This window comes from Coffea arabica, chromosome 3e, assembly GCF_036785885.1.
Source record: "Coffea arabica cultivar ET-39 chromosome 3e, Coffea Arabica ET-39 HiFi, whole genome shotgun sequence".
NCBI lineage: Eukaryota > Viridiplantae > Streptophyta > Magnoliopsida > Gentianales > Rubiaceae > Coffea > Coffea arabica.
In genome coordinates this window covers 46,067,908-46,094,492 of record NC_092315.1, presented here as the reverse complement: position 1 = coordinate 46,094,492, position 26,585 = coordinate 46,067,908, and the positions used below count along the sequence as shown (strand labels likewise).

General features: G+C 36.1%; 1 protein-coding gene across 1 annotated transcript; it reads left to right on the top strand.

Moving 5' to 3' along the window:
- Positions 1–2,549: 2,549 nt before the first annotated feature.
- LOC113736944 (putative late blight resistance protein homolog R1A-4) lies at positions 2,550–8,285 on the top strand. Its single transcript, XM_027264164.2, has 2 exons — positions 2,550–2,686; positions 3,551–8,285. Exon 2 carries the CDS (start codon positions 4,022–4,024, stop codon positions 7,928–7,930), a length of 3,909 nt encoding a protein of 1,302 aa, XP_027119965.1. The 5' UTR covers positions 2,550–2,686; positions 3,551–4,021; the 3' UTR covers positions 7,931–8,285.
- The last annotated feature ends 18,300 nt before the right edge of the window (positions 8,286–26,585 follow it).

The following is a 26,585-nucleotide window of genomic DNA, read 5'->3' as shown; positions in this document are numbered from 1 at the left end:
TTATTCATTTTTTAGTTTAATTGCTTAATTATTTTTAGTTTCATTCCGATAAAATCCCCCTTTACCAATTGGAATTTAAAAAAGACAAATACCCCCAGTCCCTGAGGAGACGACCCTACTTACCACTGTCTACTATTTAGAAATTTTTGTCAACTAATTAAATTTGGTATATCGGATTAAGCAAACTCTTCGGGAACAGGGTGAATCAAGTAACCCATTGCACATCTAAAGTCCCTACTCCAGTACCTAGGATTAATTATTGACTGCTTTTAGTGATAGTTAGGTTATTATTATTATTATTGCACAGGCTCAACACCCTGTCACATGTTGATATTAATTATTGAAAGGACGAAGATGTATTGCCAAACAAACTAATGTCGTATCCTACAGAGGAATAGAGATGTAATTGGTAAAAGAAGTGAATAGTTAAATAAAAATTTTAGAGAAAAAAAAAGGAAAAAATATTTAAAGGGTCAACATGAGTGTCTCTGCCACATCTTTCATGCTTTGTCCTCTCCTGCTCCCGGTCTTGGAGCATATAATTAAAGAAATGAACGTGTTTGAATGTTATCATCCCAATTTTGAAAGCAAACGAATAGTCATTCAATTTGAAAGCAGGCTTTCACAACAAAATGTCAGCTTTAATATGAATGGGGAGCACAGAATGCAAAGAGCCATGTGAGCTTCTAGCGTAAATTAATGGGTGTCAGCGCTTTAGTTTCTATATGGTTGAAGACTTCAAATTGCCACAAAAATTTTGCTCATGCTCTCCTCTCTTTATAACGTCCCTTATGACGGCTCTTTAACTGGACGTGAATGGATGGAAGAGTTGTTCAATGGATATCACCAACAAATAATGGAAAACATGCTTATAATCATTGATAATTTCACTCGATTATGTGAAATACTAGTGCAGAACGGTTATGTATTTTAGTCCTATCAACAAAGGGTTGAAATCAAGGAAGCTTTCACAATGACGTTAGTCATGGTTAGTTATCGCCATACTCAACCCGTGATAGCCGAACGCTTCAATTGATCAATGAAGACAATTAGTCGAAACGTGTATAGGGTACTACTTGGGTTGTGCAGATTTGCCTCCACAATAATAAGGCCGTAAAATCATGATAATGTTCACCCAAGAATAGGGAACTCAAGAGATTTCTATCCATGGTTCAAGGTAAAGTTACCATGACTTTATATCAATTTTCCTTGACTCAAACTGATTCGTTGGGTAGCTGCTAGCTTTGGCTAAAAAGCATAACATTTGCCTCATGAAAAGGATTGCACAGTCATCTTCTAAAATTAATTATTCCATTCACCCACTGATGGCAAGGTGTCGTTGGAGTTTTGGATGGCACACATATTTCAGTATGCCCGCTCAGTGGAGAGCAAATGGCGTATACCAATCGCCACAGAACTCACTTGCAAAATGTCCTAACAGAGTGTAATTTTGACGTGAGGTTCAATTACGTGTACGCTGGATAGGAAGGTAGTGCCCATGATACCCCCTTTCTAGAATCAACTTTGATGCCGCTATTCGGTTTCCCGATTCTGCCTTTCGGTCATAAGTGGCGATTTAAATGTTTGGCATGCACACACATAATATAGTTAGACTATTAAATTTTGTGCTGACATTTCGTCAACTTTTTTTGAACCATAGGCAAGTACTACTTGGTCGATGCAGCGTATAGGAACATTCCGAGTTTCTTACCACCCTTCAAGAATATTCATGAACGAGATCTAGTCAAATGGTTGTTTAACAATTGACATTTACAATTTTAGAATGTTATAGAGCGCACTTTTGAAGTACTGAAGGCAAGATTCAAATTCGTCATGGGCCCAGTGCCGAACTTCTATATGAGCACCCAAATCAGTATGGTAATTATATGTTGTGCGTTACATAATTTTTAAGAATGGCACAGCCTGGGGACGCCCACTTTCGAAGGTTACCACCTAAACCCGAAGAAAGGGTACGTATGCAGTCGTTAAATGTTCCTCGAGCAGAGGTCGAGGTATGGAAGGCAATACGGGATGCAATGGTGGATGAAATGTATGCAGCACAAGGTCGATGCAGGTGCTAGCTACAAACACCTGAAATATTCTTATAGTATCATCACTATTTAAGGAACTACTGACATAGTCAATCGAACTAAAGTTGATGATCGAAATTGAAGTGGTACCCCGTGATCAGAAACTCCAATGTCGAGCATTTATCACCTAAGTGTGAACCACTTACAAGACTATCTTGATGGGAAAAGGATAAATAAATGTTTTGACTGTTCAAACAATTATTTGAAGTAATTATTCTAGACTGTCCAAACAAGTATTTTAAGTACTTATCCTGTTTTTGCCGTCCAAACAATTATTTAAAGTAATTATTCGCTGTCCTAACACTTATTTGGAACTTTCATTAGTCACAAAAGTCAATTTTGAATACCCCAAATAAATATTCCAAATAATACACTATAATATTCAAGACAATGTCCCACTTGTCTCAACTTTACTCTTGTTCTCAAGACTCACTGGCTCATTACTTCATCAAATTGATAGCAAGCTTGGTAATTGGAATCGCAGCCACTCTGCTCTTCCTCGTCTCTCAATCTCGCAATCTCACATATTCCACCATATTCGTAGCTGATAAAATAGAAGAGTATTCATTGGATTTAGAATACACAAGCTTCTTGAGGTAATCATTGCTCCCTTCACCAAATTTGAAGTTAAACTTGTTTAAAAGTAAGATATATTGTGTTTTTACCTTAGGAAAACAATCACAAAATCGATAGGAGAAATCTATCTTATAATTGTCTTCACATTTTTCACAATTTTACGTCTCTAAGATTCATGATAAAGCTATTTTTGCAACATGGTTTATAAGTTGTCGAACATTTCAAAGTTGAACTTAAGACTAACCTTGAAACTAGAAAGATTCATCTCATCCTGGAGCTCCCATCTTTGATATTGCTGTAAAATACCTTTTCTGAAGAACATTTGGTGCCTCAATATCTTTTGTGCCGTAGAAGCAAATTCTATTGAACTGATTGAGTATTTGAACGATAACCAACATGTATGGATGTGAACGTTTTGTAGATGAGGCAATGCCTTGTTTTGTCACACCATAATTTTCATTCCTTTTTTTAATAATTTTTATTTTCTTTCTTTGAAGATGATTTTTCTATCTTTGCATGCTTTGATGTTTGTAATCTTGGAGAAATGTATGGTGTTTAGTAGATTGGCTAACTGAGTGGGAAAATATTTTGTGTCTCTGGCTAATATGTAGACAAAATCTTCATACGCATAATGTGTACGTGTAAATTTCTAAAACATAATTTGTAAATGAGAGATCATCATTTTGGTTTTATTTCTTTTGTTTTCCTCTGCCTGGTACTTTGGACTTGTAATGCATAAGAAATTGGTGATTCTTTATTTTACTACTAATGACAGATAGTGTTATTAGCTATATTAAACTCCAAAGGACTACTTATCTAGTGAAATGAGCTTGTAAGATTGTGATGTTCATCTCAGTGCTTTCTTGCATTTTGCCATGTAACAGGTACACATATATTTATTGATCAGAGAGATTGATCTATAGTAGAAAATTTTGGAGATGATGGGTGCTGTATTCGAATGCATAGAGTTCCTAACAAAAAAAGTCACAGCTGGTGCTGGTTCTTCAAGCTTGGATCGCCTTCAATCTATACTGAAGGGCATAAAGTATCCCTTTTCGGAGATCCTATCAAAAGTCACAAATGATTGGGATTTTTTGAGAAAAATTTGGGAATCCGCTCATAAGGGGAATGATGCTGCTACAGATGACGAGAAGAAAAATAGGCACATCTGCCTCAAGATTGAAGCTACAGCTGTGGAGATTGTCCAGGAACTTATTCGTTTCCGCGAAGAAAAGATGGTCGATGATCACCGGGTAAAAGATGTAGAATTCCTAAACGAATTAGCCCTTGATTGTGGAAGAAAAGCACAGCGCTTGATTGCTGAAGTTGAATAAGCTCTTGACCATTTGTACTTGATGTGGTCAAGAGGCGGAGGCAGCAGCACCAGCAGCAACTCATTTGTATTTGATCTCTCCTTTTGCATACATTTACTACAATATGTACGATCAACTGTGTCCACAATTGAGATTATGGCAGCTAATCACTGGGGTTATGAAGATTCTAGTCTAAAGATCCAATTCCATTCCTTCCATCGTAATGTAATTTACATCAAAGATTACGTTGTTTCATTATCATCAGGAGCAACAGCAGATGTACTACGACAAACTCATCTTTGTTATCATGCTCATGGACTGCCTAGTTTTGATGCTTGCGTAGGCCATATTTTATCCCTCGCCCTACGAATTGCAAATCGATGTAGTGATTACTGGTTAAATTGCAAGACAGGCCAAATCCAAGTGATGGAAAGAGAGCTGATTGAGCTCCTGGTGAATTTGCAGAGTGAAATTCATCCTAGTAATCCCAAATTCATGGGTTTCCATCTCAATTTCCTTATGGCTCTCTGCTCTGCTAAGAAGTTTGCATTGGAGGATCTTCTGCGGAGGTTTTGCCACTATCTCTTCTTTCATGAACATGGATATTTTCGAGCCCAGGTATTCTGGCTATTACAACTTTTTCTCTACACCATTTCTATATTAGATGATGAGGACACAGCACAAAGTTTCATTCCAGAAATTCTTGCAGTGCTAGTAGAGTTGGCATGTATATTCAAGTTAACTGGTCGTAATGGGAAAAAACTAGGTAACTCACCTCGCTGTTCTGAGTTACTTACAAAGATTTGTCTTCTCGAGGCAGAGCTTTTCCTTGTGGTGCAAATCCATAGCATGAAATGCAATACAAACACTTCTTCTCTTTCCTCTGGTATGCTTCCCAATTCAGTGATGCATGACTGTAGACAAATCCCCAAGAGGCTGCGCATGTATTCTGGGAAGTTGCCCCAAGAAACGAGATTAGATTGGCAAAAGTTGGTGGCACTGATTGAATCAGCATTCGAGGAGGAAAAATTTCTTTTTGAGTCATCTAGGCGCAAGGAAATCACAGAGTTAGCGGCAAAAAACTCACTTCTGCGACTTCGTTTTGAGATTGTGATTTTCAAGGGAGAGTCATTTCTGACGGAGCTATTGCTTGTGAAGAGCAAGAATGATGAAAGGCATATGGCTCATTGGGAAGATCAAATCAAAGTCCACCTTCGGAAGCTTGAGTACATTGCACTAATTCTGTCAGATGAGAGAGTCAGGGAAAAAGAGGACATATTAGGAGCAATTGGTGAATCTTTTATGAGGCTGACATGTTTCTCTTACTATTTCCTTAACACACAAGATGAAATGACCAACCTTTCATATTCTGAGCAGTTAGATAATGTGGTGCATTTGATCAAGGCAAATCTCACAGATATTATTCCTCAATTTCCGAAGTTAAATTTCCCCAAGGCTTCTAATTTGGAGTTATTTGATTTTCTTTGTAGAAGGCTTGGGGAATTTCTAAGACATGATCCCGCCTCAACTGCACTGGTGAAGCACCATGTTGAAGAGATTCAAATATATCTCAAGTCATTGAGGCCTTTTCTGGAGAATGTTTCAGAGTTAGACATTGAGAAGCATCCAGAGCTAGAAGATCTTCTTGATCGAGTCACTGATTCAGCATATAAAGTGGAGTACATTGTTGATTCAAGTGAGGTTGATGCTCAATCGCAGGAATTCTTTTGGTTCAGTGATATGGTAGAGGAGTTAAGACTTCTTAGCAAGAAGGCCAGGGGAATTCAATTGACAACCCCTGACGCGGAAGTCCAAAATTCGATGAATGTCACCCAGGTTGTACTTGACAGGTTATCAAGAAATAGTACACCAGAAATCAATGAAATTGTGGTGGATCTCAGCAACAGAGGAAATGAAATTCTCAACCAGCTTATTGGAGGATCTCCCCAACTAGATATCATTGCTATTGTTGGAATGCCTGGTTTAGGTAAGACAACATTGGCGAGGAAAGTATACGACAGCAAGCGTGTCAGATATTACTTCCATTGCCGTGCATGGTGCACTGTTTCCCATGTATACGAGAAAAGGAGACTGTTGATTGAGATTCTAAAAGGCGTTCACGGGCTTATGGACGAGATTCATCAAATGAATGATGAAGAGCTTGAGTCCAAATTGAAAAAGTGTTTGCTGAGAAACAAGTATCTCATAGTTATGGATGATGTTTGGGATGTTGAATTTTGGAATGATTTGAAAACATCATTCCCAGATGATAGAAATGGAAGTAGAATTTTGTTGACAAGTCGCCTCCATCAAGTGGCCTTGAAACTTAAACCAGAAAGGGATCCTCTTTCTCCTGGCCTTTTTTCACAGGCGGAAAGTTGGAAGCTGTTAGAAAAGAAGGTGTTCAAAGAGGAACATTGCCCTGAGGAGTTGTTGGCAGTGGGACAAGAAATTGCTCTCCTCTGTCAAGGATTGCCCCTTGCAGTTGTAGCTGTAGCGGGTATACTAAAAAAGACAGAAAAGAGCCAAATTTCGTGGAAAAGAATAGCGGACAGCTTCAGCTTACAGAACATCGATAACCCAGAAGCTCAGTGCAAGGAAGTCTTAGAACTCAGCTACAAAAACCTGCCGGAATATCTAAAGCCATGCTTTCTCTATCTTGGAGTTCTTAACAGAGACAGAGACATTCAAGTTATCAAGCTGATACGGTTTTGGCTTGCGGAAGGTTTCATACCACAAACTCAGAAAAAGAGCTATGAGGATGTAGCAGAGAATTTCTTGATGGACTTGATTGACAGAAGCTTGGTGACAGTCTCCCAAAGAAGGTCCAACAAGAAGGTCAAAGCATGCAGGCTTCATGACCTCGTACTTGATTTCTGTAAGTCAAAAACCAAAGAGACCAACTTCTTTCAGCTGGTCACCAGGTTTGATCATCCATATGCTTCTTTTCCCAGTTCTGATTATGGTTTCGAATTTGACTTTTACTGTCATTCATCTCCTGCATCATTTGCATCCTATCGGTTGGCTATATCTTTGAAGCGAAACCACTTTGTTGAATCAAAACCTTCTGGCGTGGCCACCCGTTCTTTGGTGTTCTTTGCATCAACAGATTCCGAACCTAGATGCCCTTATGACATTTCATTCATTTGCCACAACTTCAAATTACTTAGGGTGTTGGATTTGGAATGCATCAATTTGGGTGTTTCTTTTCCTGTTGAAATCGGACTGCTTCTCTACTTGACATATTTAGCAGTTGGGGGCTACATACGATCTATTCCACATTCCATAGCCAACCTCAGGAAATTGGAAACTCTTATTGTGAAGGGATTACGTGGTAAGATCATCTTACCAAATACTATCTGGCGCATGACGTGTTTAAGGCATCTTCATGTCAATGTTCATGTTGCCTTTGACTCGGATGTTGAAGAATTTGTTGATAGCTCTGCATTAGCAAATTTGGTCAGCTTTTCCTGCCCGTCCCTTTTTTGTGGTGAGGATGCAGAAAGGATAATCAAGAGGCTTCCAAATCTTTGCAAATTGAGTTGCATATTCTATGAATCACAAGATTCTTCCACCAGTTGCAATCGGTTTCCAAGGTTGAAGTTTCTGTCTCATTTGGAGTGCCTCAAGGTCTTTTACTACGGGAACCCTCTTCACAATGCCGAGTTCGATCTGCCATTGAGTTTGAAGGAATTGACTCTGTCACGCTTCCGCCTATCATGGACTCGTATCTCTGCAATTGGCAGTCTACCAAACTTGGAAGTTCTCAAGTTACTTTCCGGTGCCTTTGCGGGGCGAACATGGGACATGATGGAAGACGAGTTCCAGAAACTCAAGTTCTTGAGCTTAGACACACTGGACATCGCTGAATGGAATGCCTCTTATGACCATCTCCCCAAACTTGAGAGACTTGTCTTGCGAAATTGCAAAGACCTTGAGAAAATCCCGTAAGATCTTTCTGACATAACTTCATTGGAAACAATTGAAATGCATTGGTGTGGACCATTTGTGGAAGAGTCGGCAATTGAGATTGGGAAAGCAACCGGGGACATCAAAGTCCTTATCACGAGTTCACATTTGAGATCATGAGCATAAGTAACTTGAATTGCGTTACTGTATTCTTCCACTCACTTGAAAGTCTATTGATGAAAATCCAGCTACTTACCCAATAGCCCTTCTCAATACTATTAATTGCTAAATCCAGAGCTGAACACTCGTAGCTTCTTTGTCTAGTACTTTGGTGTAGTAAATGATGTTTGAATCTAGTCCCTGTGAGGACCTTTCTTTGCCTTTGTTCTGGGTTAAATTTTTGAAAAGTCCTGATTTAAATATTCCGGGGAATTGGTGCTCACAGAAAGAAGGTCGAAGTCTTTTATTTGAAGGGTCAGCTGGAACTTTTAGATGTTTTCATTCACCACAAAATATTTAGCTGTACTGAACACTGATCATTGTTGTACAAAGATTTTTCCTTTAGGCCAAAACTTATTTTGAACACTTATCTTTTGGCCTATCATTTTTTTTGCTAGCCTCAAATGAGCATATAACCCCTAAAACAATGCAAATTTTAACATTTTCTTTTTAAAAGGAATCAAATACGACAAAGAGAAAAGTCGAACAATAGGGACCCTCTTTCGCTGCAGCAAAATTGTATACTGTCTTACCATTTTGTCTTCAAGTCAAAGTTGTTATAATGTGTTTTTTTGCCCCCTCTTTTGGTCATTTGATTATGCGTTTAACCAGCTTTTAGCGGAAAGAATTGTTGATTGGAGGGATAAGACTTAGAGTAATGGAAATAGCTTTTTCAATAGAACTTGAATTATTTGTTTAATATGTGATTCCTACAACTACTCCACAATAGTAAAAATTAATACTAGTCGATTCTATCTAAGTTGCAAATAATGGTTTTGGGGTGCGAAATTAGAGTGACAGAAAGGAGCGGGGTTCAGGGAAGGGCTTGTAGAGAGGAAAGATCGCGAGAAGTGGTGGCTATAGCAAGGACATGTGGGGTTGGTGGTAGGTTGAAGGGATGACAAATTAGGGCTATCAAGGTATCATATTGTGTCATTTCATAATCATACTGGCGTTCAATGTGTCCAAGTCCATACATGATAGATTTGAACTTTTTATTGTGATCGTGTTAGATCCTGTTTATCATGTCGTGTCACTCTTAATTCATTCCTGTCATGAAACTCAAAATCGTCTGGTATAATAAAATCAATCTCACTAATAGGAATTAAAGAATAAGAGTTAGGAAAATATTGATTAAGGAATGGAGAAAATGTCACCGCATTTGAAGATTGTTCACTGGATTCATCCACTTGAACAATTTGATATTGGGATTCCTTTTCTTGTACTTCAATTCCCTTTTCAACTGCATCTTTAGATTCTTCTTCGTGAGACTCTAGAAGTTCCATGCCATTTGTTAGGATAATTGTACTCTCATCTTCTTTAAGATCGTTGATGGTTTGTAAGGGCAATTCCTCATAAATTGGAGAAATCAATTTACTCATTGTAGATGCAAATTCACGCCTTCCCTCTTCCATCTCTTTAAGCAACTTTTGTGTCTCCTGTTGAAATTGATATGTGTTAGTAGCTAATAATTCAACAATTTCTTCAAGAGACATATCTGACATAGATGATGGTTGTTGAGACTCTTGCTGTTGAAAATCCATTGGCCCGGTCGCATAATTCAAATTGGAATCGTCCCACCATCCTCGATCATACCCATTTGAATAAGGGTCATACCATGTTTGATATTGAGGTGAAAAATCTCCAAAAGTATTGGTTGGAGCACCTAGACCATTTTGAAATACGGGATATATGTCAGTTAATTGACCTGAGGCAAAATAAGTTCCACAATTCGCAACAGTCCATTGATCATTAGAAAAAACATGAGTCTCATAGCCCCTTCTAGAAATAAAATCCAGTCTATCATCAAAATACGGGATGTTAGCAGCCATAAATTATATATATATATAAAAAAGAGAAAAATAAAATAATAAATAAATAAATAAAAACAAGATGAATTCAAAAAGAAACAAATTAATCAGGCACCAGTCCCCGGCAACGGCGCCAAAAATTGACAGGTGTCGAGCCTTGTGCAATAATAATTACCTACTCGAGAAAAATATAGATTTTGTATATAGCGGTGAGTAGGGTCGAATCCACAGGGATTGGGGATAACTTATTTCTTTTAGAGTCCGAAATATGGGGGGTTTCTGGAGAATATAAAATAACTAATTAACTAACTAATAAAGCAACTAATAGAAATAAATAGAAAGTAATCAATAACCAATACAACTCTAGCCAAAGGTACAACTTTTCAGACACGGTCCATTCAACTGATCATCGATGTAAAGATAATTCAATTACTCATTACTAGATTGGTTATAGCCATCAACAAACTCTGATAACCAACTTTCCCTTACTTTATCGATAGCCAAGGTACAACCGTTGACTATTTCTCTAACCAAGAAACAACCCTAGGTACGACCGTAGGATTTAATTTCTCAATTGCATTAATAATTAGAAAAGCCCAATCCTAACCAACAAACACGCAATGAGGGTTTGTTTAAGTTAGATCATACGTTTCCTTAACATGAAACCAATCACGCTAGTCGCCACTGGTATTAATCAATTGAACAATTACGGATTCAATCAATTAATTTGGCATTGGATCATTAGGTTAATTTGAATATCGGGCCCTTGACATTCGAATAACATAACAAGGTTAAGCAATTAAATCAAGAAACATACAAATACCAATGAATAAAAGAAATAAGTAAAATTAATTCAATCTCATAGATGTTCGAAACCGAGTTCTCAAATTGACCTTCAATTAGGAAAGTTTAGCTCATCCCCATGAAAAAATTCATGCGAGAAGTATTGGAGTTTATTGCCGCGGCCATTCTCCCCGTTGGGGTTCCCACCGAAGCAAAAAGTAAAAGAAAAGCACTCGCCAAATCGTACAGAGTCTAAAAAGCAAGAGAAAAGTCTTCAATCTCTGACAGAGAGGAAAAAGAAAACGAAAAGCTAATCTAATTCTTCTCCGTTGGATCTGGCTTTCTTTTGCCTTTTATAGCTGCCGCCCGTAGAAGTCCACAAAGAGTCAGAGCAAAGCTTTTCTCTTTTGGGGTTTTAATCCCATGCGTCTGGTCCACGTGGACCACACTTGGTTTCCTGATGCTTCATTCGTTTTACCAATCCCGTGGGTCCGACTTTTAGGCGTAACTCTTCAGTTTCTGGTGTGGGCACGCCATGAAATAGAGAGTTTCCTGGAAATTTGTCTTGTGAACGCACTTTTTACACCAATCACCTACAATTTATACAAATATGAAATATGAGCACAATCCCAATACTTAGCACAGTAAATAGCCAAAATTACGACAAAATAACAGTGCGAAATGTGTCAAATAATTGCTCTATCAATTATATCAATTCTTCACTTTAATTCATTCTTATATTTCATTTCTGCTAACTATTGGTCTTTTATTAATCTAATTTAATGACTATTAGTAACAAAAGAGTCATCACTATCCATATAATATTAAAGAAAATGTATTGTCCTTCCACTTAATTAAAAAATAGCTGTTATGTTTCTAAAAAAATGAGAAATAATTCCAAAACATAGCAAATTCAAGCTAATATATCTAAAATATAAACCCAAAAATAGGGGATGTCTCAAATCTTGGGCTCAAATCCCTTCTTTTTTTTCCGTTTCTTAAGTTTCATCCCTTTTCTATTAAAAAAAATTTTAAAAAGTGCAAGGAAAATGTTAATGCTTAAAGCACATTTTTTTTACAGAAAAAAAAACTTGGCCCCAAGAAATCATATTACACATTCTAAACAAAAAGGAAAACTATTAGTTAAGGTATAGCATGAAACCAATGAAACAAATCCACTACAACTGGGTAAGGTGGTAGATATTGGGTACTATTCAATTAAAGGTTCTAATAGGGGAAGGGTCTTTTTAAGCTAATACGTGTCTGTTCTCAACTATAATAAGTGCCGATATCGAGATAGTGAGACCAATATAATAACGCATTAAAATAATGAAATCCAACTGCTAGATAGTAGATACCGAAAATAAATTACGAGTCCAAAGTCTTCATTTCCAATGCGCATTGTCAGGTTTAAAGGGTAAATGCAAGCATCAATTCACACGGCCGACACAGCATTTGCGTATTAAAGATTTATCTGAATGACTGGTCAGACATTAATAGTTTTAAGCATAATTCATAGCGCGCAATGCGTAAATTTGCCAACAAAGGCATTTTAAATCACCACTCAGACTTCTAAAGCCACTACATGATGTTGGTTTAATTAGTAAACACGGAACTATGATTTTGAGAACATGTTAATTCATGTTTTTTTACAAAATATACAGAGTCGATCGTAATAATAAATTCATTTAGAATATTTTAGGAGTTGAACTCACAAGAACGAATTAATTTTTGAACTTTAATTATTCTAGAAAACAACGAAACTCAAATTCAAGGGATTTTTTATTACTAACTAAGAAATAAATTAATAATCAAAAGAACGAAAATAAATTGGAAGAAACAGTTGGCAAGAAATAAGGACTCTATATGGATTAAATATTTTTTAGAGCGTTTATCAAGGATTATACTGTAGTATTGTATGTGAAAAAACTTGTCACTGTAGTAAAATTTAAAATTGTATTGGTATATTTCTAAAAATTGTTTAAAACTCCCTACACCTTGACCTACCAACCACCACTTCCACCTACCACTACCATTGTCGCCCCCTTCTTGTCGGGGATGAGAATGGGGGATGAGAAGGTAGGGGAATGTGAGGGAGGGTAGAGGAGAAGAGGAGAAGAGAAAAGAAAGAAGGAAAGAGGAGGCAGGAAGGGGCGGAAAGAGAGAAGAAGCAGTGGTGGTGGCAGTGATGTGTGGTGGGTGGTAGTGTATAGTGGAAGTGGGTGATGAGTGAAAGAAAAAAGAAGAGGTAGGGTTTTTTTATTAGGTGCATTTGAAAAGTTTGGAGCGTTTTTTAGGATTTTTTTTCAGTATGGTTTATCGGATTTTGTTCCAAAATTTGAATTAATTATCCAAATATTCTTTTAACATGCCAAGAACATATCACACAAAAGTAATTTAGATTATCTCTTAATACATCTAAATTGTGTCTAATTAAATCTCACATTTTCCTCGAGATCACAAATATTCAATTAAACTTTTTAAGGTCATAAGTGATTTTAATTATACCATATAGACCCTAAATTTCTAAGTATATTTATCTATCCAGTGTCTAATTATATAGCTCTTCTTAGTTCATACAAATCCTAAAAGCAAGTTTGTCATAATCAGGCATAAACATGTAATTAAAATAAGATAGATAAATTAAGACAAAAGTCAAGAATTTAATTAGAATCTCCATTTTGATCGCTCAATGATTCTTGACCGAGAAAAAGTTATTAAAATATGAACTAAAGACTTCCCTAGTGTTTTTTCTCCCTAAATACATTTTAAACGACCCCTATTTATAACTTCTTAGATCTCCGGTTGAAATATAGTAAGATTCAGACTTGAAAAGTAGCCAAAATGTCGTGTCCAAGTAGATATCTGCCAATACCCAGTGTGATACCCAGTGCAATGTCTGGCCCCTATCATCGTCTAACGTGAAACAGTGAAAAAACTCTCGAAAATCTCTACCCAAAGTGTGGCTCAAAGTTCGGGCCTAGACAACGTTTGACACGGCTTCGAATTCTCTGTCCCCAAAGTAGTTTCTATCCCCTTTGTCCCTTATTTGTATAACTGCCACATGTCTCTAGTCTTTTGTTAACCCAAAATCAAATAAATCAATAATAATCAGTTTACAAGTTTACTCAAAATAAATTAAAAACAGATAATTCAAAACTTTTTTTATTTTCTTTTTAACAAAAAATAGTCTTGTTAAAAAGGCTCGCTGGCGTCACGCATGATCTCGAGAAGTGTAGTAGATAATAGTTCAATGTGCCCTTCTTTGGAAGGTAACAGACGCATTGCACAACCCAAATGGCATTCGTCTGTATGCAAATGTTCCAAATGGGCACGTGAAAGTGGTCTACTCTTGGTCCTCATGGGCGATGGCAATTTGGAAATAACCTGAAAATCCATCCAAAAAGCAATAGTAAGCTCGACATGCTAATCGCTCTACCATCTGATCAATGAAAGGAAGGGGGAAATGACCCTTTTTCGTGACAGCGTTTAATTTCCTATAGTCGATATATTGCCGCCATCCGGTGGATTTTCGAACTGGCACGAGCTCACCCATTTGATTTGATTCCACCGTCACCCCTACCTTCTTTGGAATCACCTGTACTGGACTCACCTATGGACTATCTGATATTGCGAATATTATCCCTACATCTAGCAACTTCAGAATCTCTTTCTTTACAACCTCTATCATAAGGGGATTTAGTCTCCTCTGAGCCTGCCACACCGGTTTAGCACCCTACTCGAATCGAATCCGATGCATACATACTGCAGGGCTAATTCCCTTGATATCGGCGATGGTCTATTGTTTCGCCTGCTTATGTTCCCTAAAAACTCGAATTAGTTTGTCTTCTTGAATCGTTGATAAACCCGCAGAAATGATCATTGGGAGTGTCTCCCCTTCACCCAAGTATGCATATTTCAGGTGTTTCGACAGGGATTTTAATTCCAAGATAGGCGCCTACACCACAGATAGAAGTAACCTTTGGTGAGGTTCGGGTGTGAAAATGGGTGCGAGACTATACCTTATTTTCGTGGTTGGCAATGATTGCAACGCTTCAATCACACATATAAGCTTTTCACTCAACTCTACTCTAGAGGTCGTCTGTGACTCGAAGTGCCTGGTCAAGGCGACCTCTAATTCATCCCTGCCTTCAATTTCAAAAATCTCCTGTACCGCAGGGTCAATAACATTTACAGAGAAAACAGAACTGACAATTGAATCTGAAGGATATTTCATGGTCTTAAAGATGTTAAAGTGAACAATCTCGCCATCAAATTCCATAGACAGGGTACCCTTATTAACATCAATTTTGGTTCAAACTGTGCTCAAGAAAGGGCTACCTAACAATAAGGGTGATGGGTTGTGGAAGTGTTCATCATCCATGTCAAGCACATAAAAATTAGTTGGAAAAATCAATTCATTAATTTTTACCAGAACATCTTCAATCAATCAGTTAGGGTATGTATTGGTTCGGTCAGCTAATTGAATTATTATCCCAGTTTCCTTTAAAGAGCCTAAGTTCAAGAAATCATCTATGGACTTTGGCATGACATTAATCGAGACTCCTAAGTCTAACATGGCCTTTTCAATCAAAATATTCTCTATCCTATAAGGAATAGTAAACATATCGGGATCCCCGCATTTCGGTGGAAGCTTCCGTTGTAGAATTGCTGACACATTCTCCCCCACTACAACTCGCTCATCTTCTTTCAACCGCTTTCAGTTGACACACAAAACCCTCAAAAACTTTGCGTATTTGGGTACTTGTTTAATTGCATCCAGCAGGGAAATGTTAATTTCCACCATGCGGAAGACTTCCAGGATCTCTTTTTTCTTGTCCTGCTTCTTTGGTTTCTCCAACCTGTTAGAAAAGGGAGGTGGATTAGTCCCTAACTGTAATGATTGTATTCGGAATTACCTTTGGATCTTTGTTGTCTCTGCCCTCTTCTTTTAGTTTTTTCTCAATTCGTTCCCCGTCCTTGTCCTTAGGAATCACAGGTTCGGGTTCTTGGACTTTCTTGCCACTCCTCAAGGTCATGGAGCTTACATTCTTCGGATTTAACTCAGATTGAGATGACAACTTCCCTTGAACTTGGGACTCCAAATGGTTAATCGTTATGGCCATTTAATTCATCTGATTTTGCATGGATTGCATCTGGCTCATTTGATTCCTTATGTTCTACAGTTCAGAATCTGTCTTTTGTTGATGTTGCACGGTAGTAGCCATCAGTTGTTTCATCATCTCCTCCAAAGATGGGCTAGAGCTTGGTAGAGGAGGTAGTGGTCGAGGTTGGTACTGCTGTTGGTACCATTGTTGTCTACTTGACACAAAATTAGACTTCCTATTCCCTCCATAACTGAGGTTGGGATGATCCCTCCAACCAGGATTGTAGGTACTTGAATATGGATCGTATTGTTTTTCTGGCGCGGGCGCGTGACCAGTCATGTTCATTTGTTCTGTATTTTCTTCCTGAACTAGCAGACACATCTCCGTAGAATGACCCAAGGCAGTGCATACTCCACATACTTTGGCTTGTGGGACATTTTTCATATCCAGTTGTCACACGAAGGATGTCAATTCAAAGAGTTATTGTTGGATGAAGGATGTTTCTACCTCATTCACTCTACGTGTCAGGACATCCTCTCTTGAATTGAACTGTTGTGAATTCTCAGCCATTCCCTCAATCAACTCCCAAGTTTCTCGAGGAGTCTTGTTTACCAATGCTCCTCCATTAGCAGCATCGATTATGCTTCTATCTCTGAAGAATAGCCCCTCATAGAAATATTGGATGAACAGTTGCTCACTTATCTGATGCTGAGGGCATTTGATGCACAGCTTTTTAAACCTCTCCCAGTACTCATAAAGAGACTTGTTTGAGTGTTACTTGATACTGCATATCTCTTTCCTTAAGCTGGCAGCTCGAGATGCAGGGAAGTAATTTTCTAGAAATTTTTTCTACAACTGCTCCTAGGTGGTGATACTGCCTGGAGGTAGGTAGTATAACCAATACTTTGCCACGTCCTTAAGAAAAAAAGGGAACGCTCTCATTTTGATATGTTCTTCAGTAATTCCAGGGGACTTCATACTAGTATAGACCACATCGAATTCCTGCAAGTGCTTGTGCGGCTCATCACCTGGAAGGCTATGAAAAGATGGTAAAAGGTGAATCAATCCGGACTTTAATTCAAAGGGGGTATTATCGTTCAAATTAGAAAAAGTGATGCATAAGGGTTGTTGATTTAAATTAGGTGCAGTCAACTCCCTTAACGTTCGTGCATTCGCCATGGTGACTTCCTCTTGGTATGAATCACTTGAATTATCACCACGCAAATTCGTCAACTCCACCTCTGGATCAAGTCCTTGAGGTGCAGCACTAGATTGCTCCTCTCTGAGCTGTCTAGTCTTTCCTAGTTCGGCATGCAGTTTTCTCTACTTCAGGGTCGAAAATCAATTCGCCTGTACGAGAACAACGAGGCATAAATTAGAAAAATACCAAAAAATTAAAATAAAATGAAACTTAAAAAAAAAGAAAAAAATTAATCGACGCCAGTCCTCGACAACGACGCCAAAAATTAACAGGTGTCGAGCCTGTTCAATAATAATTACCTACTCGAGAAAAAATACAAATTTTATGTATAGCGGTGAGTAGGGTCAAATCCATAGGGATTGGTTATAATTTGTTTCTTTGAAGTTTCAATTGGCAATGGGGGGTTTTTATCGGAATAAAGCTAAAACAATTGAGTAATCCAACCAAAACCACACACTTAACTAGCACGATTGTAGACATGGATTAAAGCAATAATAGACAAATTCTAACCAAGGATACAATTTCTCAGACACAATCTATTCATCCGATCATTGATGCAAGGGAGGTTCACTTAATTTTATTAACAGGTTAGTTATAGTCGCCAACAAGCTTTGACGACCAACTTTTCCTTAATTTATTGATAATCAAGGTACGACCGTTGATTACCCCTAACTAGGAAATATTCCTAGGTACGACCATAGGAATTAATTTCCTAATTGCATTAAAAACTAGAAAAATCTAATCCCAATCAATAACATGCTACGAGGGTTATTTAAATCAGATTGCACGTTCCCCTAGTGTGTAAAACGCTAGTTGCCACTGATATTAACCGATTAAACAATTACGGATTTAACTGATTAATTTAGCAGGAGATTAATAAGTCACCTTGAATATCGGACCCTTGACATCCAATTAACAAAATAATCCCATAAAAATTCAAGTAGAAAACGTGCAAATATTAACAAATTAAGGAACGTATGAAAACTAATCAATTTCACAGATATTCCGGACTGCGTCGTCGCGTTGATCCTTGACTAGATGGAAAGATTAGCCACGCCTTATGAGAAAATCTCCACACAATTTAATTGATTTCCAAGGCATCCCGATTTTCACTAAATAATCAAGAAGCAAAAACTGTTTTTCTAGTCGGGAATATTGTTAAACAAAAGGAACGCAGAAAAAGCCAGACCGAAACTGTCCTCTCTCTAAACAATGACTCTCCTATTTTTCTACGTGGTCCTTACCGAATAAGGAAAAACCCAAAAACCCAAAAGTTCCAGCACTACCGAATTTCCCTTGTATTTTGTTTCCTATTGCTAGTAGACTAACTAGTACAAGTCAACTGCTAATCACCAAAAGGAAAGGAAGTCTGTTTGTCACACCATGTGGGCCAGGTTTGTGGATCTTTTAGAAGCCTCCCACGTGTGGAGCCTTTTCCTCAAGATGGTCTCTCTTTTTTTTTGTACTTTTCTGCTCCACTCCCTGAAATTGAGTCCAAATACCAAATACAAGTATATGTTAACAATTAAAATAATATTTGGCAAGGATAAAGGGAGAAATTAACAATAAAATTACTAACAATTAACAGCCTATCACTGCTACAACCAAATGCTAGCAAAATATTAATTACTATCAAATGTTAAGCAGCCAACAAATTCTAAAAGATTAGTATTTGGAGAGACAATAAAAGTCTGTGCTAGAGACATCATGTTAATACTTATTATAAAGCAAGCATATATTTCTAACAATACATCATGAGTCAAATAGCAAAGGATTTCATTTCAACGTTTCCATTTCTTCTTTGTCACTTGCATTTGCAGAAACAAGGCTCTCCACATTGATGGTCGCACCTAAACAATGTTCCAAGTTCATAACCTTAGGGTGCCTCAATGAGTTTTCATGTGAATTGTACACCATGAAAATATGTCCCGTCAGCACTAAAATTTCACCTTGTCTTGAAATCCACAACGGCATGGGATTGTGAGGATAGATACTTGGAAAATGAAGAAACTTAGTACAGGACTCTTTCACTTGATACTCTTTTAACAGCCATAAATCCAGAGTACCTGAATTGTGATACTCATAAGTCACACAAAGGCATCTTTCCAATACTCCTAGTATTGGACTCAAGCTCCTTCTCCCCTAGTCGGAAGCTTCACTTCTCCGTACTTTGCTTCCATCAAATCAAAAGAAACAATCCCTCTTTCCTTCTCACCACTATAACCAGCCCAATGGAGTTTTCCGATAACATATTTTCCCCAACTATAGAAAGGCAAAAGACCCAGAAAATCATCAATCCTCCTCCAAGTATCAGTCTTCACACCATGGTTCAAAGTCACGATCGCAGCCTGAACCGTTCCACATCAGTTTCGATATATCGGTCGTGGTCTCGGTGACACACTAATTTTGAAGCATTTAATATTCTAAAAATTGTGAATAACATAAAAAAAATGCTAAACAAAAATAATGAAAGATTAACAAAACAAAATTTGTAAATCGTACTATTTTTATACATATTAAACACAACAAGTATCTTTAATCGTTTAATATAATGCTATCACAAACAAAATTAAGATAACATAGAACACAATTTTCCGGGATCTGTACGGTGAGAGAAAGTATTCTCACTCAAAAATTGAATTAAATTATTGAGGAATTGATGTTGTACTTCGATGCCAAGACGCCATGATCAGTATCCTGAGTAGCATAATAATTATCTTGTCCTTGAATCTATGACATGCCTGTTGGCTATCTTGATTGTAACTTCCACTATTTCTCAAAGAATTGTCTCCTCCCTCTACCTTGTCACCATTGTCATCATCATCATTACCACTATCACTTTTATTGCATGATGGTGAAATATTATATTTATTGGTTTATTTAGCCTTATTTTTCAGCTTCCTACTTGATGCTTCAACAACACATTTCTTATTTTTTTAGTAATATATTGGGACAATGTATCACCAAAACCATTATTATCATATTCTTAATGTTCACCACTTTCTGATTCAATTTGACGAATGCCCATATCCAACTAATCCAGATTATCTTCAAGCAATGTGGGTAGCTCAATTTCCCTTATCCAATCATCTAATATATCATCTTGGTGAAAAATGTGATTGAAGTCGATTAGGTTATAGAAATCTTTGGTATGTCTTTGATGCATTAAATTTTTCACTTGTAATCATATATTGTAATGTACCAAAATCAATCTATGCAAATTCTAAACTGCCAAATGGTTGCATAATTTTGTATAAATTAATGCCCATATACTCCAATTTCTCTCGCAATCAGAGGATGTGCAAGTTCGACTCAATATTTTCACTGCAATTTTCCTTAGATTTGGTGCATCTTCGCTATAGTTAAACTACCATTCAGTTAAACAAAGTAGTAGTAGTAGTAGTAGTAGTAGTAGTAGTAATAGTAATAAATTTTAATATTACAAATATATTAACTTCATTAATATGATTTAAATGTTTATATAAGTATGAATTGAGTTGAAACCTGGCAAAGATTTCGATAATGCACTTACTGCAATAGCACTTCCAAATCCTCCATTTTCTCTGTAAAAATTTTGATCTACAAATATATATATATAGGTGTTAAAATTTTAAAATTTGTTCATAAATATAATCATTAGTATAAATAAATAAAATAATCAAAAGAATATCTCATTTGTTGTATCAACTTGTGCATCTAAATTTGGCTGCAATTTTGCAATGACTTTCTTCAATTCATTTCAAATTTCATTCAGATTAAACACACAAGTTTCGAAATAATGAAGGGTTGGGTTCAAAAAAATATGCTAAATAAAATAAAATCTCAAAATTAAAAAAATAATTAAATACACATATATTACATATTTAAATTGCATGTAATATTTTAAATTACTTGCTACATGTAAATCAAAATGAAGTTGGTTGTACCACCTATTATCAATCACTTCCCAAATCCTTTTTCAACATTTCACTGACTTTTGAATAGCTATTTTTGCTCCATCCATTGCCTCATAAATAATTGGCAAAGTTGGCTTATTATCTTGATCAATAGTTTTTAGAACTTTGACCAAAGGCACCATTATTGCACACACATTTATGATATTTTTCCAAAACTTCTCTAACAATATTAACTCAGCTATTTTAATAGTTTCTTCTCTTCTCTAGGTAGTGTTATTGAACTATCTCCATTCATCTGAGGTGCACATTCTTTTTAGTTTTGCAAAATGTCCAAAAAGACTTTCCATAGAAATGAATTTAGTAGCAAATTTAGTGATACCTGGACGTATCAGTTTCCTTTTTCTTGTATATATCTTCATCATATTCACTACTTTGTCACTATTATATATGAAACTCGTTATCTTCTTCTCTTCAGTAATAGTTTCTTTTATATTATCTATCTTGCCAATATCCTCCAATATCAAATCCATACAATGAGCAGCACAACGTATGGTATAATCAAACTCGTTTCTTCAATATTTTTTGACATTGGTATAATCAACTGAACTATGGTATATCATGTGTCTATCATAGTATACCATAAAATTTATTATTGGATGCTTTTGTACAAGTGCTCCACCCATCACACATAATTGTACAACCAAAAGTTGAAAGTTTATCATAAATATCTCCAAGGTATTTTTCAAACTCTTCAAATTCTTTATCTAAATATTCATTTCCAATTTGATAAGTTGAATGGCTTTTCATACCAGGACCAACTTTGGCAATTTCATCAATCATTGATTGATAATAAGGATTGTCAAGCGCATGGAATGGTATAGCATTGAAATGAAAAAATTTTGAAATTGTCTTACTGACTCTTTTTATATTTTTTCCCCGCAAACATTGATTTGATTGATTTTTGTGAAGTGCCAACGCCCACATTTCCTAGAATTAACAATGTTTAACAATAAATAAATCTTTATCTTATTTAATTATATTTTTGTAAAATGATATCAAATTTGTTATAACATTTTAGCTTACAAATAATACCTGACATAAACATAGAAGGCCAACTCCCAGATACTGAATGTCTTTGTTGTTCTTCAACAAATTGCAAGTTTGGCTCTCTTTAATTGCTTGCTTCATCTATTTTTTTCCACCACCATCCTGCTTTCTTCATCAATTTCAAAGACGTTTTCGTCATTCTCGTCACCAACTATGTTGAAATTACTATACATATTTTCTTGTTGCAGAGTGTTCAATATTTCTTCTTTTTTCTTTTTTATTGTAGCTCTTTGGGCCTTAGCAGTCTTTAGATGTATTTTTATTACATCTATAACTTCTCTTGGTGCCTTTAGACAAGCTTCAACTTGTCTTGTGACATGACCAACATGCTCTTTCAACCTTGTAATGTTACCATGCATTACTTTTCCACAATATTTGCATCCAACAATTTTTCTATTCCCACCCACAGGTGTACCATGTTCCCAACCAATATCCTTACTCATCATTGTAACTGTTACATATATCAATATAAATAATTAAAGATATATAAAAAAATACAACATTTTATAATAGTAGTAATTTATTTCTATTATATTAGTAAGTTAAAAATCTTATCTATAATGTAAACCTGCTACAATGATCATTTGTTCCTCTTTTAAAGAAATTTTTAGTAAATTTTAAATGTTTATTAGAATTATTAGTGCATTTTATGAAATAAATTCAAATAGCTGAATCATTATGATTACAAGTAATCATTTAAAAGTAATTACTCATTACAATTCATTTGTTCCATTTCTCCGCTACTCAGTTCAATTTGGCATTTGGATTCATTACTCGAGAATATGCTGAGACTAGGGAGTACGCTGAGAGTGTTTGTGACTACATCAAATCATTTTTCTCTCACTACCCCGATATTTGGAAGGAAATATCTGTTGACGGGGACCGTTACGATCTTTCTAGATCCAGGAGTTCTTACCTTAAGGACCCCAGTTCTCGATATATTCAGCGATTCTTAGCGTACAGTTACTCGAGTCGTAAGGATAGATCCGGTATACTTTCTAGACCCGAGTTCTTATTTATCTAGTATATGAAGAACAATATTAAGGTGAATTTGGGGTGTTGGCTGGCATTTCAATTTAAGACCATTTTAGTCAAGAAAAACAAACCCTTGATACTCGGCTCATATATCACACACATGGTAGTCTGGCTAGAGGTACTCAATCCTCAGCATCATGATCTCCATTTAGCTTTTGATGTGAAATTTTTGGATAAATACTGTCTAAAAAAAATGGAAGTTATAGAGCTGGTTGATGATACCTTCGGGTTTGTACTCCCGGGACCCATTCGAGCACCGGTTCGCGGCCCCTCTACACGAGCAGGGTCCCCTTTAGCTCCTGAATCGGCCGATGACACTGGCGGATCCTCTTCTTCTGTACCTCCTCCACCGCTAGCCTCCAATGCTGAGTGGCGACACCTGCGCGCATAGGTTCACCATATGAACAAGCGGATGATGAATATTGCTAATCAGGTGGCTCAGATGTCTCAGAACTTGGCCGCCTACTTCCATCATGCCGGTTTCACTCCGCCGTTCCCTCCTATTCCGTAGCGGGTCGAGACCCTCCACCAAGTATTCGGGGAAGTTTCATTATCCTCTTTGCTTTCTTTGCTTTATGACCTCTATTAAGAACAATATAGGATTTAGGTGTGGGGGGAGGGCTATGGTATAACTAGTATTTTTAGATGTTTTTTCCTTTATTTTTTTTGGTATTTGTTACGTTTTTCTTTTATTTTCTTTTTCCTTTTATTAGTGATCAGCATTTCTGTGACTACCAAGGATTGATGATGGTTGATTGACTCTAATTCTCCTATTGTCAAATCTTAATAATAAAAGTGTATCAAGTTAATTTGATTAAGTCCAGAAATATCTCTTTGGTGAATATCGATGATTTTGTGACTCTTACAATTTTTGGTTAACTTTTCTAGACATATGAAATAACTGCTCGGCATTTTTTTATGTCAATTGGTCCAATTATTAGCTTTAGCTCTCCATGTTCGAGGAATTGAGGCTAGCTACTGTTATTTTATATGATATCTTGAGTTATTTTGCTGCTTGATTGTGATTAAATTTGATTGTACTCTGCTAGTTAATAATACTGAGTAACCGGAGGTTTTCACCAAAAGTGTTGATTCTCTCGTCCAAAAGTAGTAATATCTATGAGTACGTGGTCTTATAGCGACAGGAGTTGAGTAATCGGGCCCCTTCATTTGATAAATGTTGGAGTTCGGGTCAAAAAGATCTAATGGGTAGAGACTAAGTCTATTATTACTACTATCAAAAAAAAAAGAAAGAAAAGAGAGATAAAAAAGTGTGAAAGTTGTGTAGAGGTGTGATTAAAGTTAGTCTGCTGATCTATGGGTTTAATGTTGAGATTTTGGTTAATAGTTAGACCGTTTGCTGATAAATGTTGATCGACCATTCCTTTTTCGTAGAATAGTTAGCCATAAATTAGAGGAGTCCGCGGTTTAGAATCTCGACCATTAGTGCTTGATATGTGTTTTCTCGGTATCTTGGCAATAGGAAGATGGAGTGATAGCCATTGTCATGAATTGGTGTTGGTTTGCTGTTCTCATAATTGAGGACAAGCATGGTTTAGGTGTAAGGGGAATTGATAGGTCGCAATTCTGTTATTTATTTTATAATTAATTTCCTCTTATTATCTTACCAAATGTGCATTAATTGACGGATTCTACTCACTTTTGGGAATTTGTATTGGTTGTAGGGAGTTGGAAAAAAATGTGGTAAAAAGGTGTAAATTTTTCACTACAATTGCTATTTGGTGTAGGCACGTCAAGTCAGGCCTCAACGTGTCCAGAAAATGCAGGAAAGACGCGTGACACCAATCATATCATATATATATATAATAAAGTCGTATTCTCATACTTATCCCTTCATATTTTCTCTTTCCTACGTGGCTTAACGAGACGGCAAGTAGTTTCCTATGTGGCTTGCTCCTTTTTTGTTTGGATATATATCAATTCTTATTTCCTATAAAAATTCTTAATATTATATGATTCTTATTTCCTACCCAAAAAAGGAACTGGAAAGTAATGCGATATAAATAAAAGAGACATAAATCTCCTCTATTAGATATATAGGAATAAATGATAATATATTTTTTTATAGTGTCCTATTCTTTTTTTTTTAACAGCTTCATCATAGATCCTTTTTATTTTAAGATAATCTACCCATATATAGAACAACATACAAACAATCTAGACATGAAAATTAAAGAAAGTTAGCCCGAAAAAGTTTTTACAAGACTCACAGTCCCCATGCATAATTGATGTACAAAGAGAAATGGCACTTCATTTGATTGAAAAATTCTGGAAAAGTCTATAAAGAAAATGGAGTGTCATCAACCAAAGAAATAAAATCCCATTATCATAGCTAAAGAAAGATGAGATAAAACATTAGATATTTGTTGAAGTTTTGCACCTCGAAGGCCCCTACCCGACCCTCCGTCCGTAATGTCCTCGGCCCGTTTTTTTTTAAATATATTTCTGCTAATAATTCCTTAATCACAATACATCTCGGCCCAAATGGTGGGGAATATTTCGTGTGTAGACCCACATCATAGGAGTCCATGCACTTAAAGGACTCGATAAAGTGGAGGTGGTCTTTTAAGGTCGGTAAAATCTATCTTGATAACGCATTTGTAAATTTATTACGTACAGGTTTATATACGTGCATAGTACGGGTCACATAAGGTCTTATTTCCTACCCAAAATTATTTGGACGATTATGGTTTTATTTTCTATAAGAATTCTTAATATTATAGGATTCTTATTTTCTACCCAAAGTTACGTACTTTAACCAACTTAAATTAAAATAAACATACTTTTAATATTCTTATCAATATCTCTTTGTATTCTTATCAATTCTGATTTCCTATGTCTACACTACATATAGCCTCTAATATATTGATTTCAAGCATCAAATTCATGGTTAGGTATTTCCAGTGCAAGCGGTTAAAGTATCGATTTTGAGTTTCTACTCTTCTTGATTATCAGGTACATCTTCTTTCAATATATATATATATATTAAAAAGGCATGTTAATCTTCAATTGTAAGAGCTTAGTAACATATCTTGAATTTTATTTTTTTTGTTTTATTTTCTATTTGTTTTGTATAAAGACATAGGATTTAAACAAGTACTTTCATCGTTATTTTTGTAGGATTTTTTCTAACATGTTTGTTAATTGATTTTTGTGATCATATACTACGATGTTTGTTAATTTGCCTTTAGAAAAAACAACAAAAAACAAAAGGCATTGGAAAGTAATGCGATATAAATATAAGAGACATAAATATCTCTATTAGATATATCTACAATTTCATTAGTTAATTAAATGACTCTTGCAGTTTACTTAATTATAATCTTTACGTATTGTTATACACAAATTTGAATGCGATAAATCATTTATTTTTTTTATACTTAGTTATCCTACTTTGCTATCATGCAATGATAATAGAAAATCAATAAATGCTGATTTGCACGGACAAATCGAGGAGAATGTTCAAACAGAAAAAACAAAAACAAGTTTCTGAATAGTAGAATATTATTTGATACT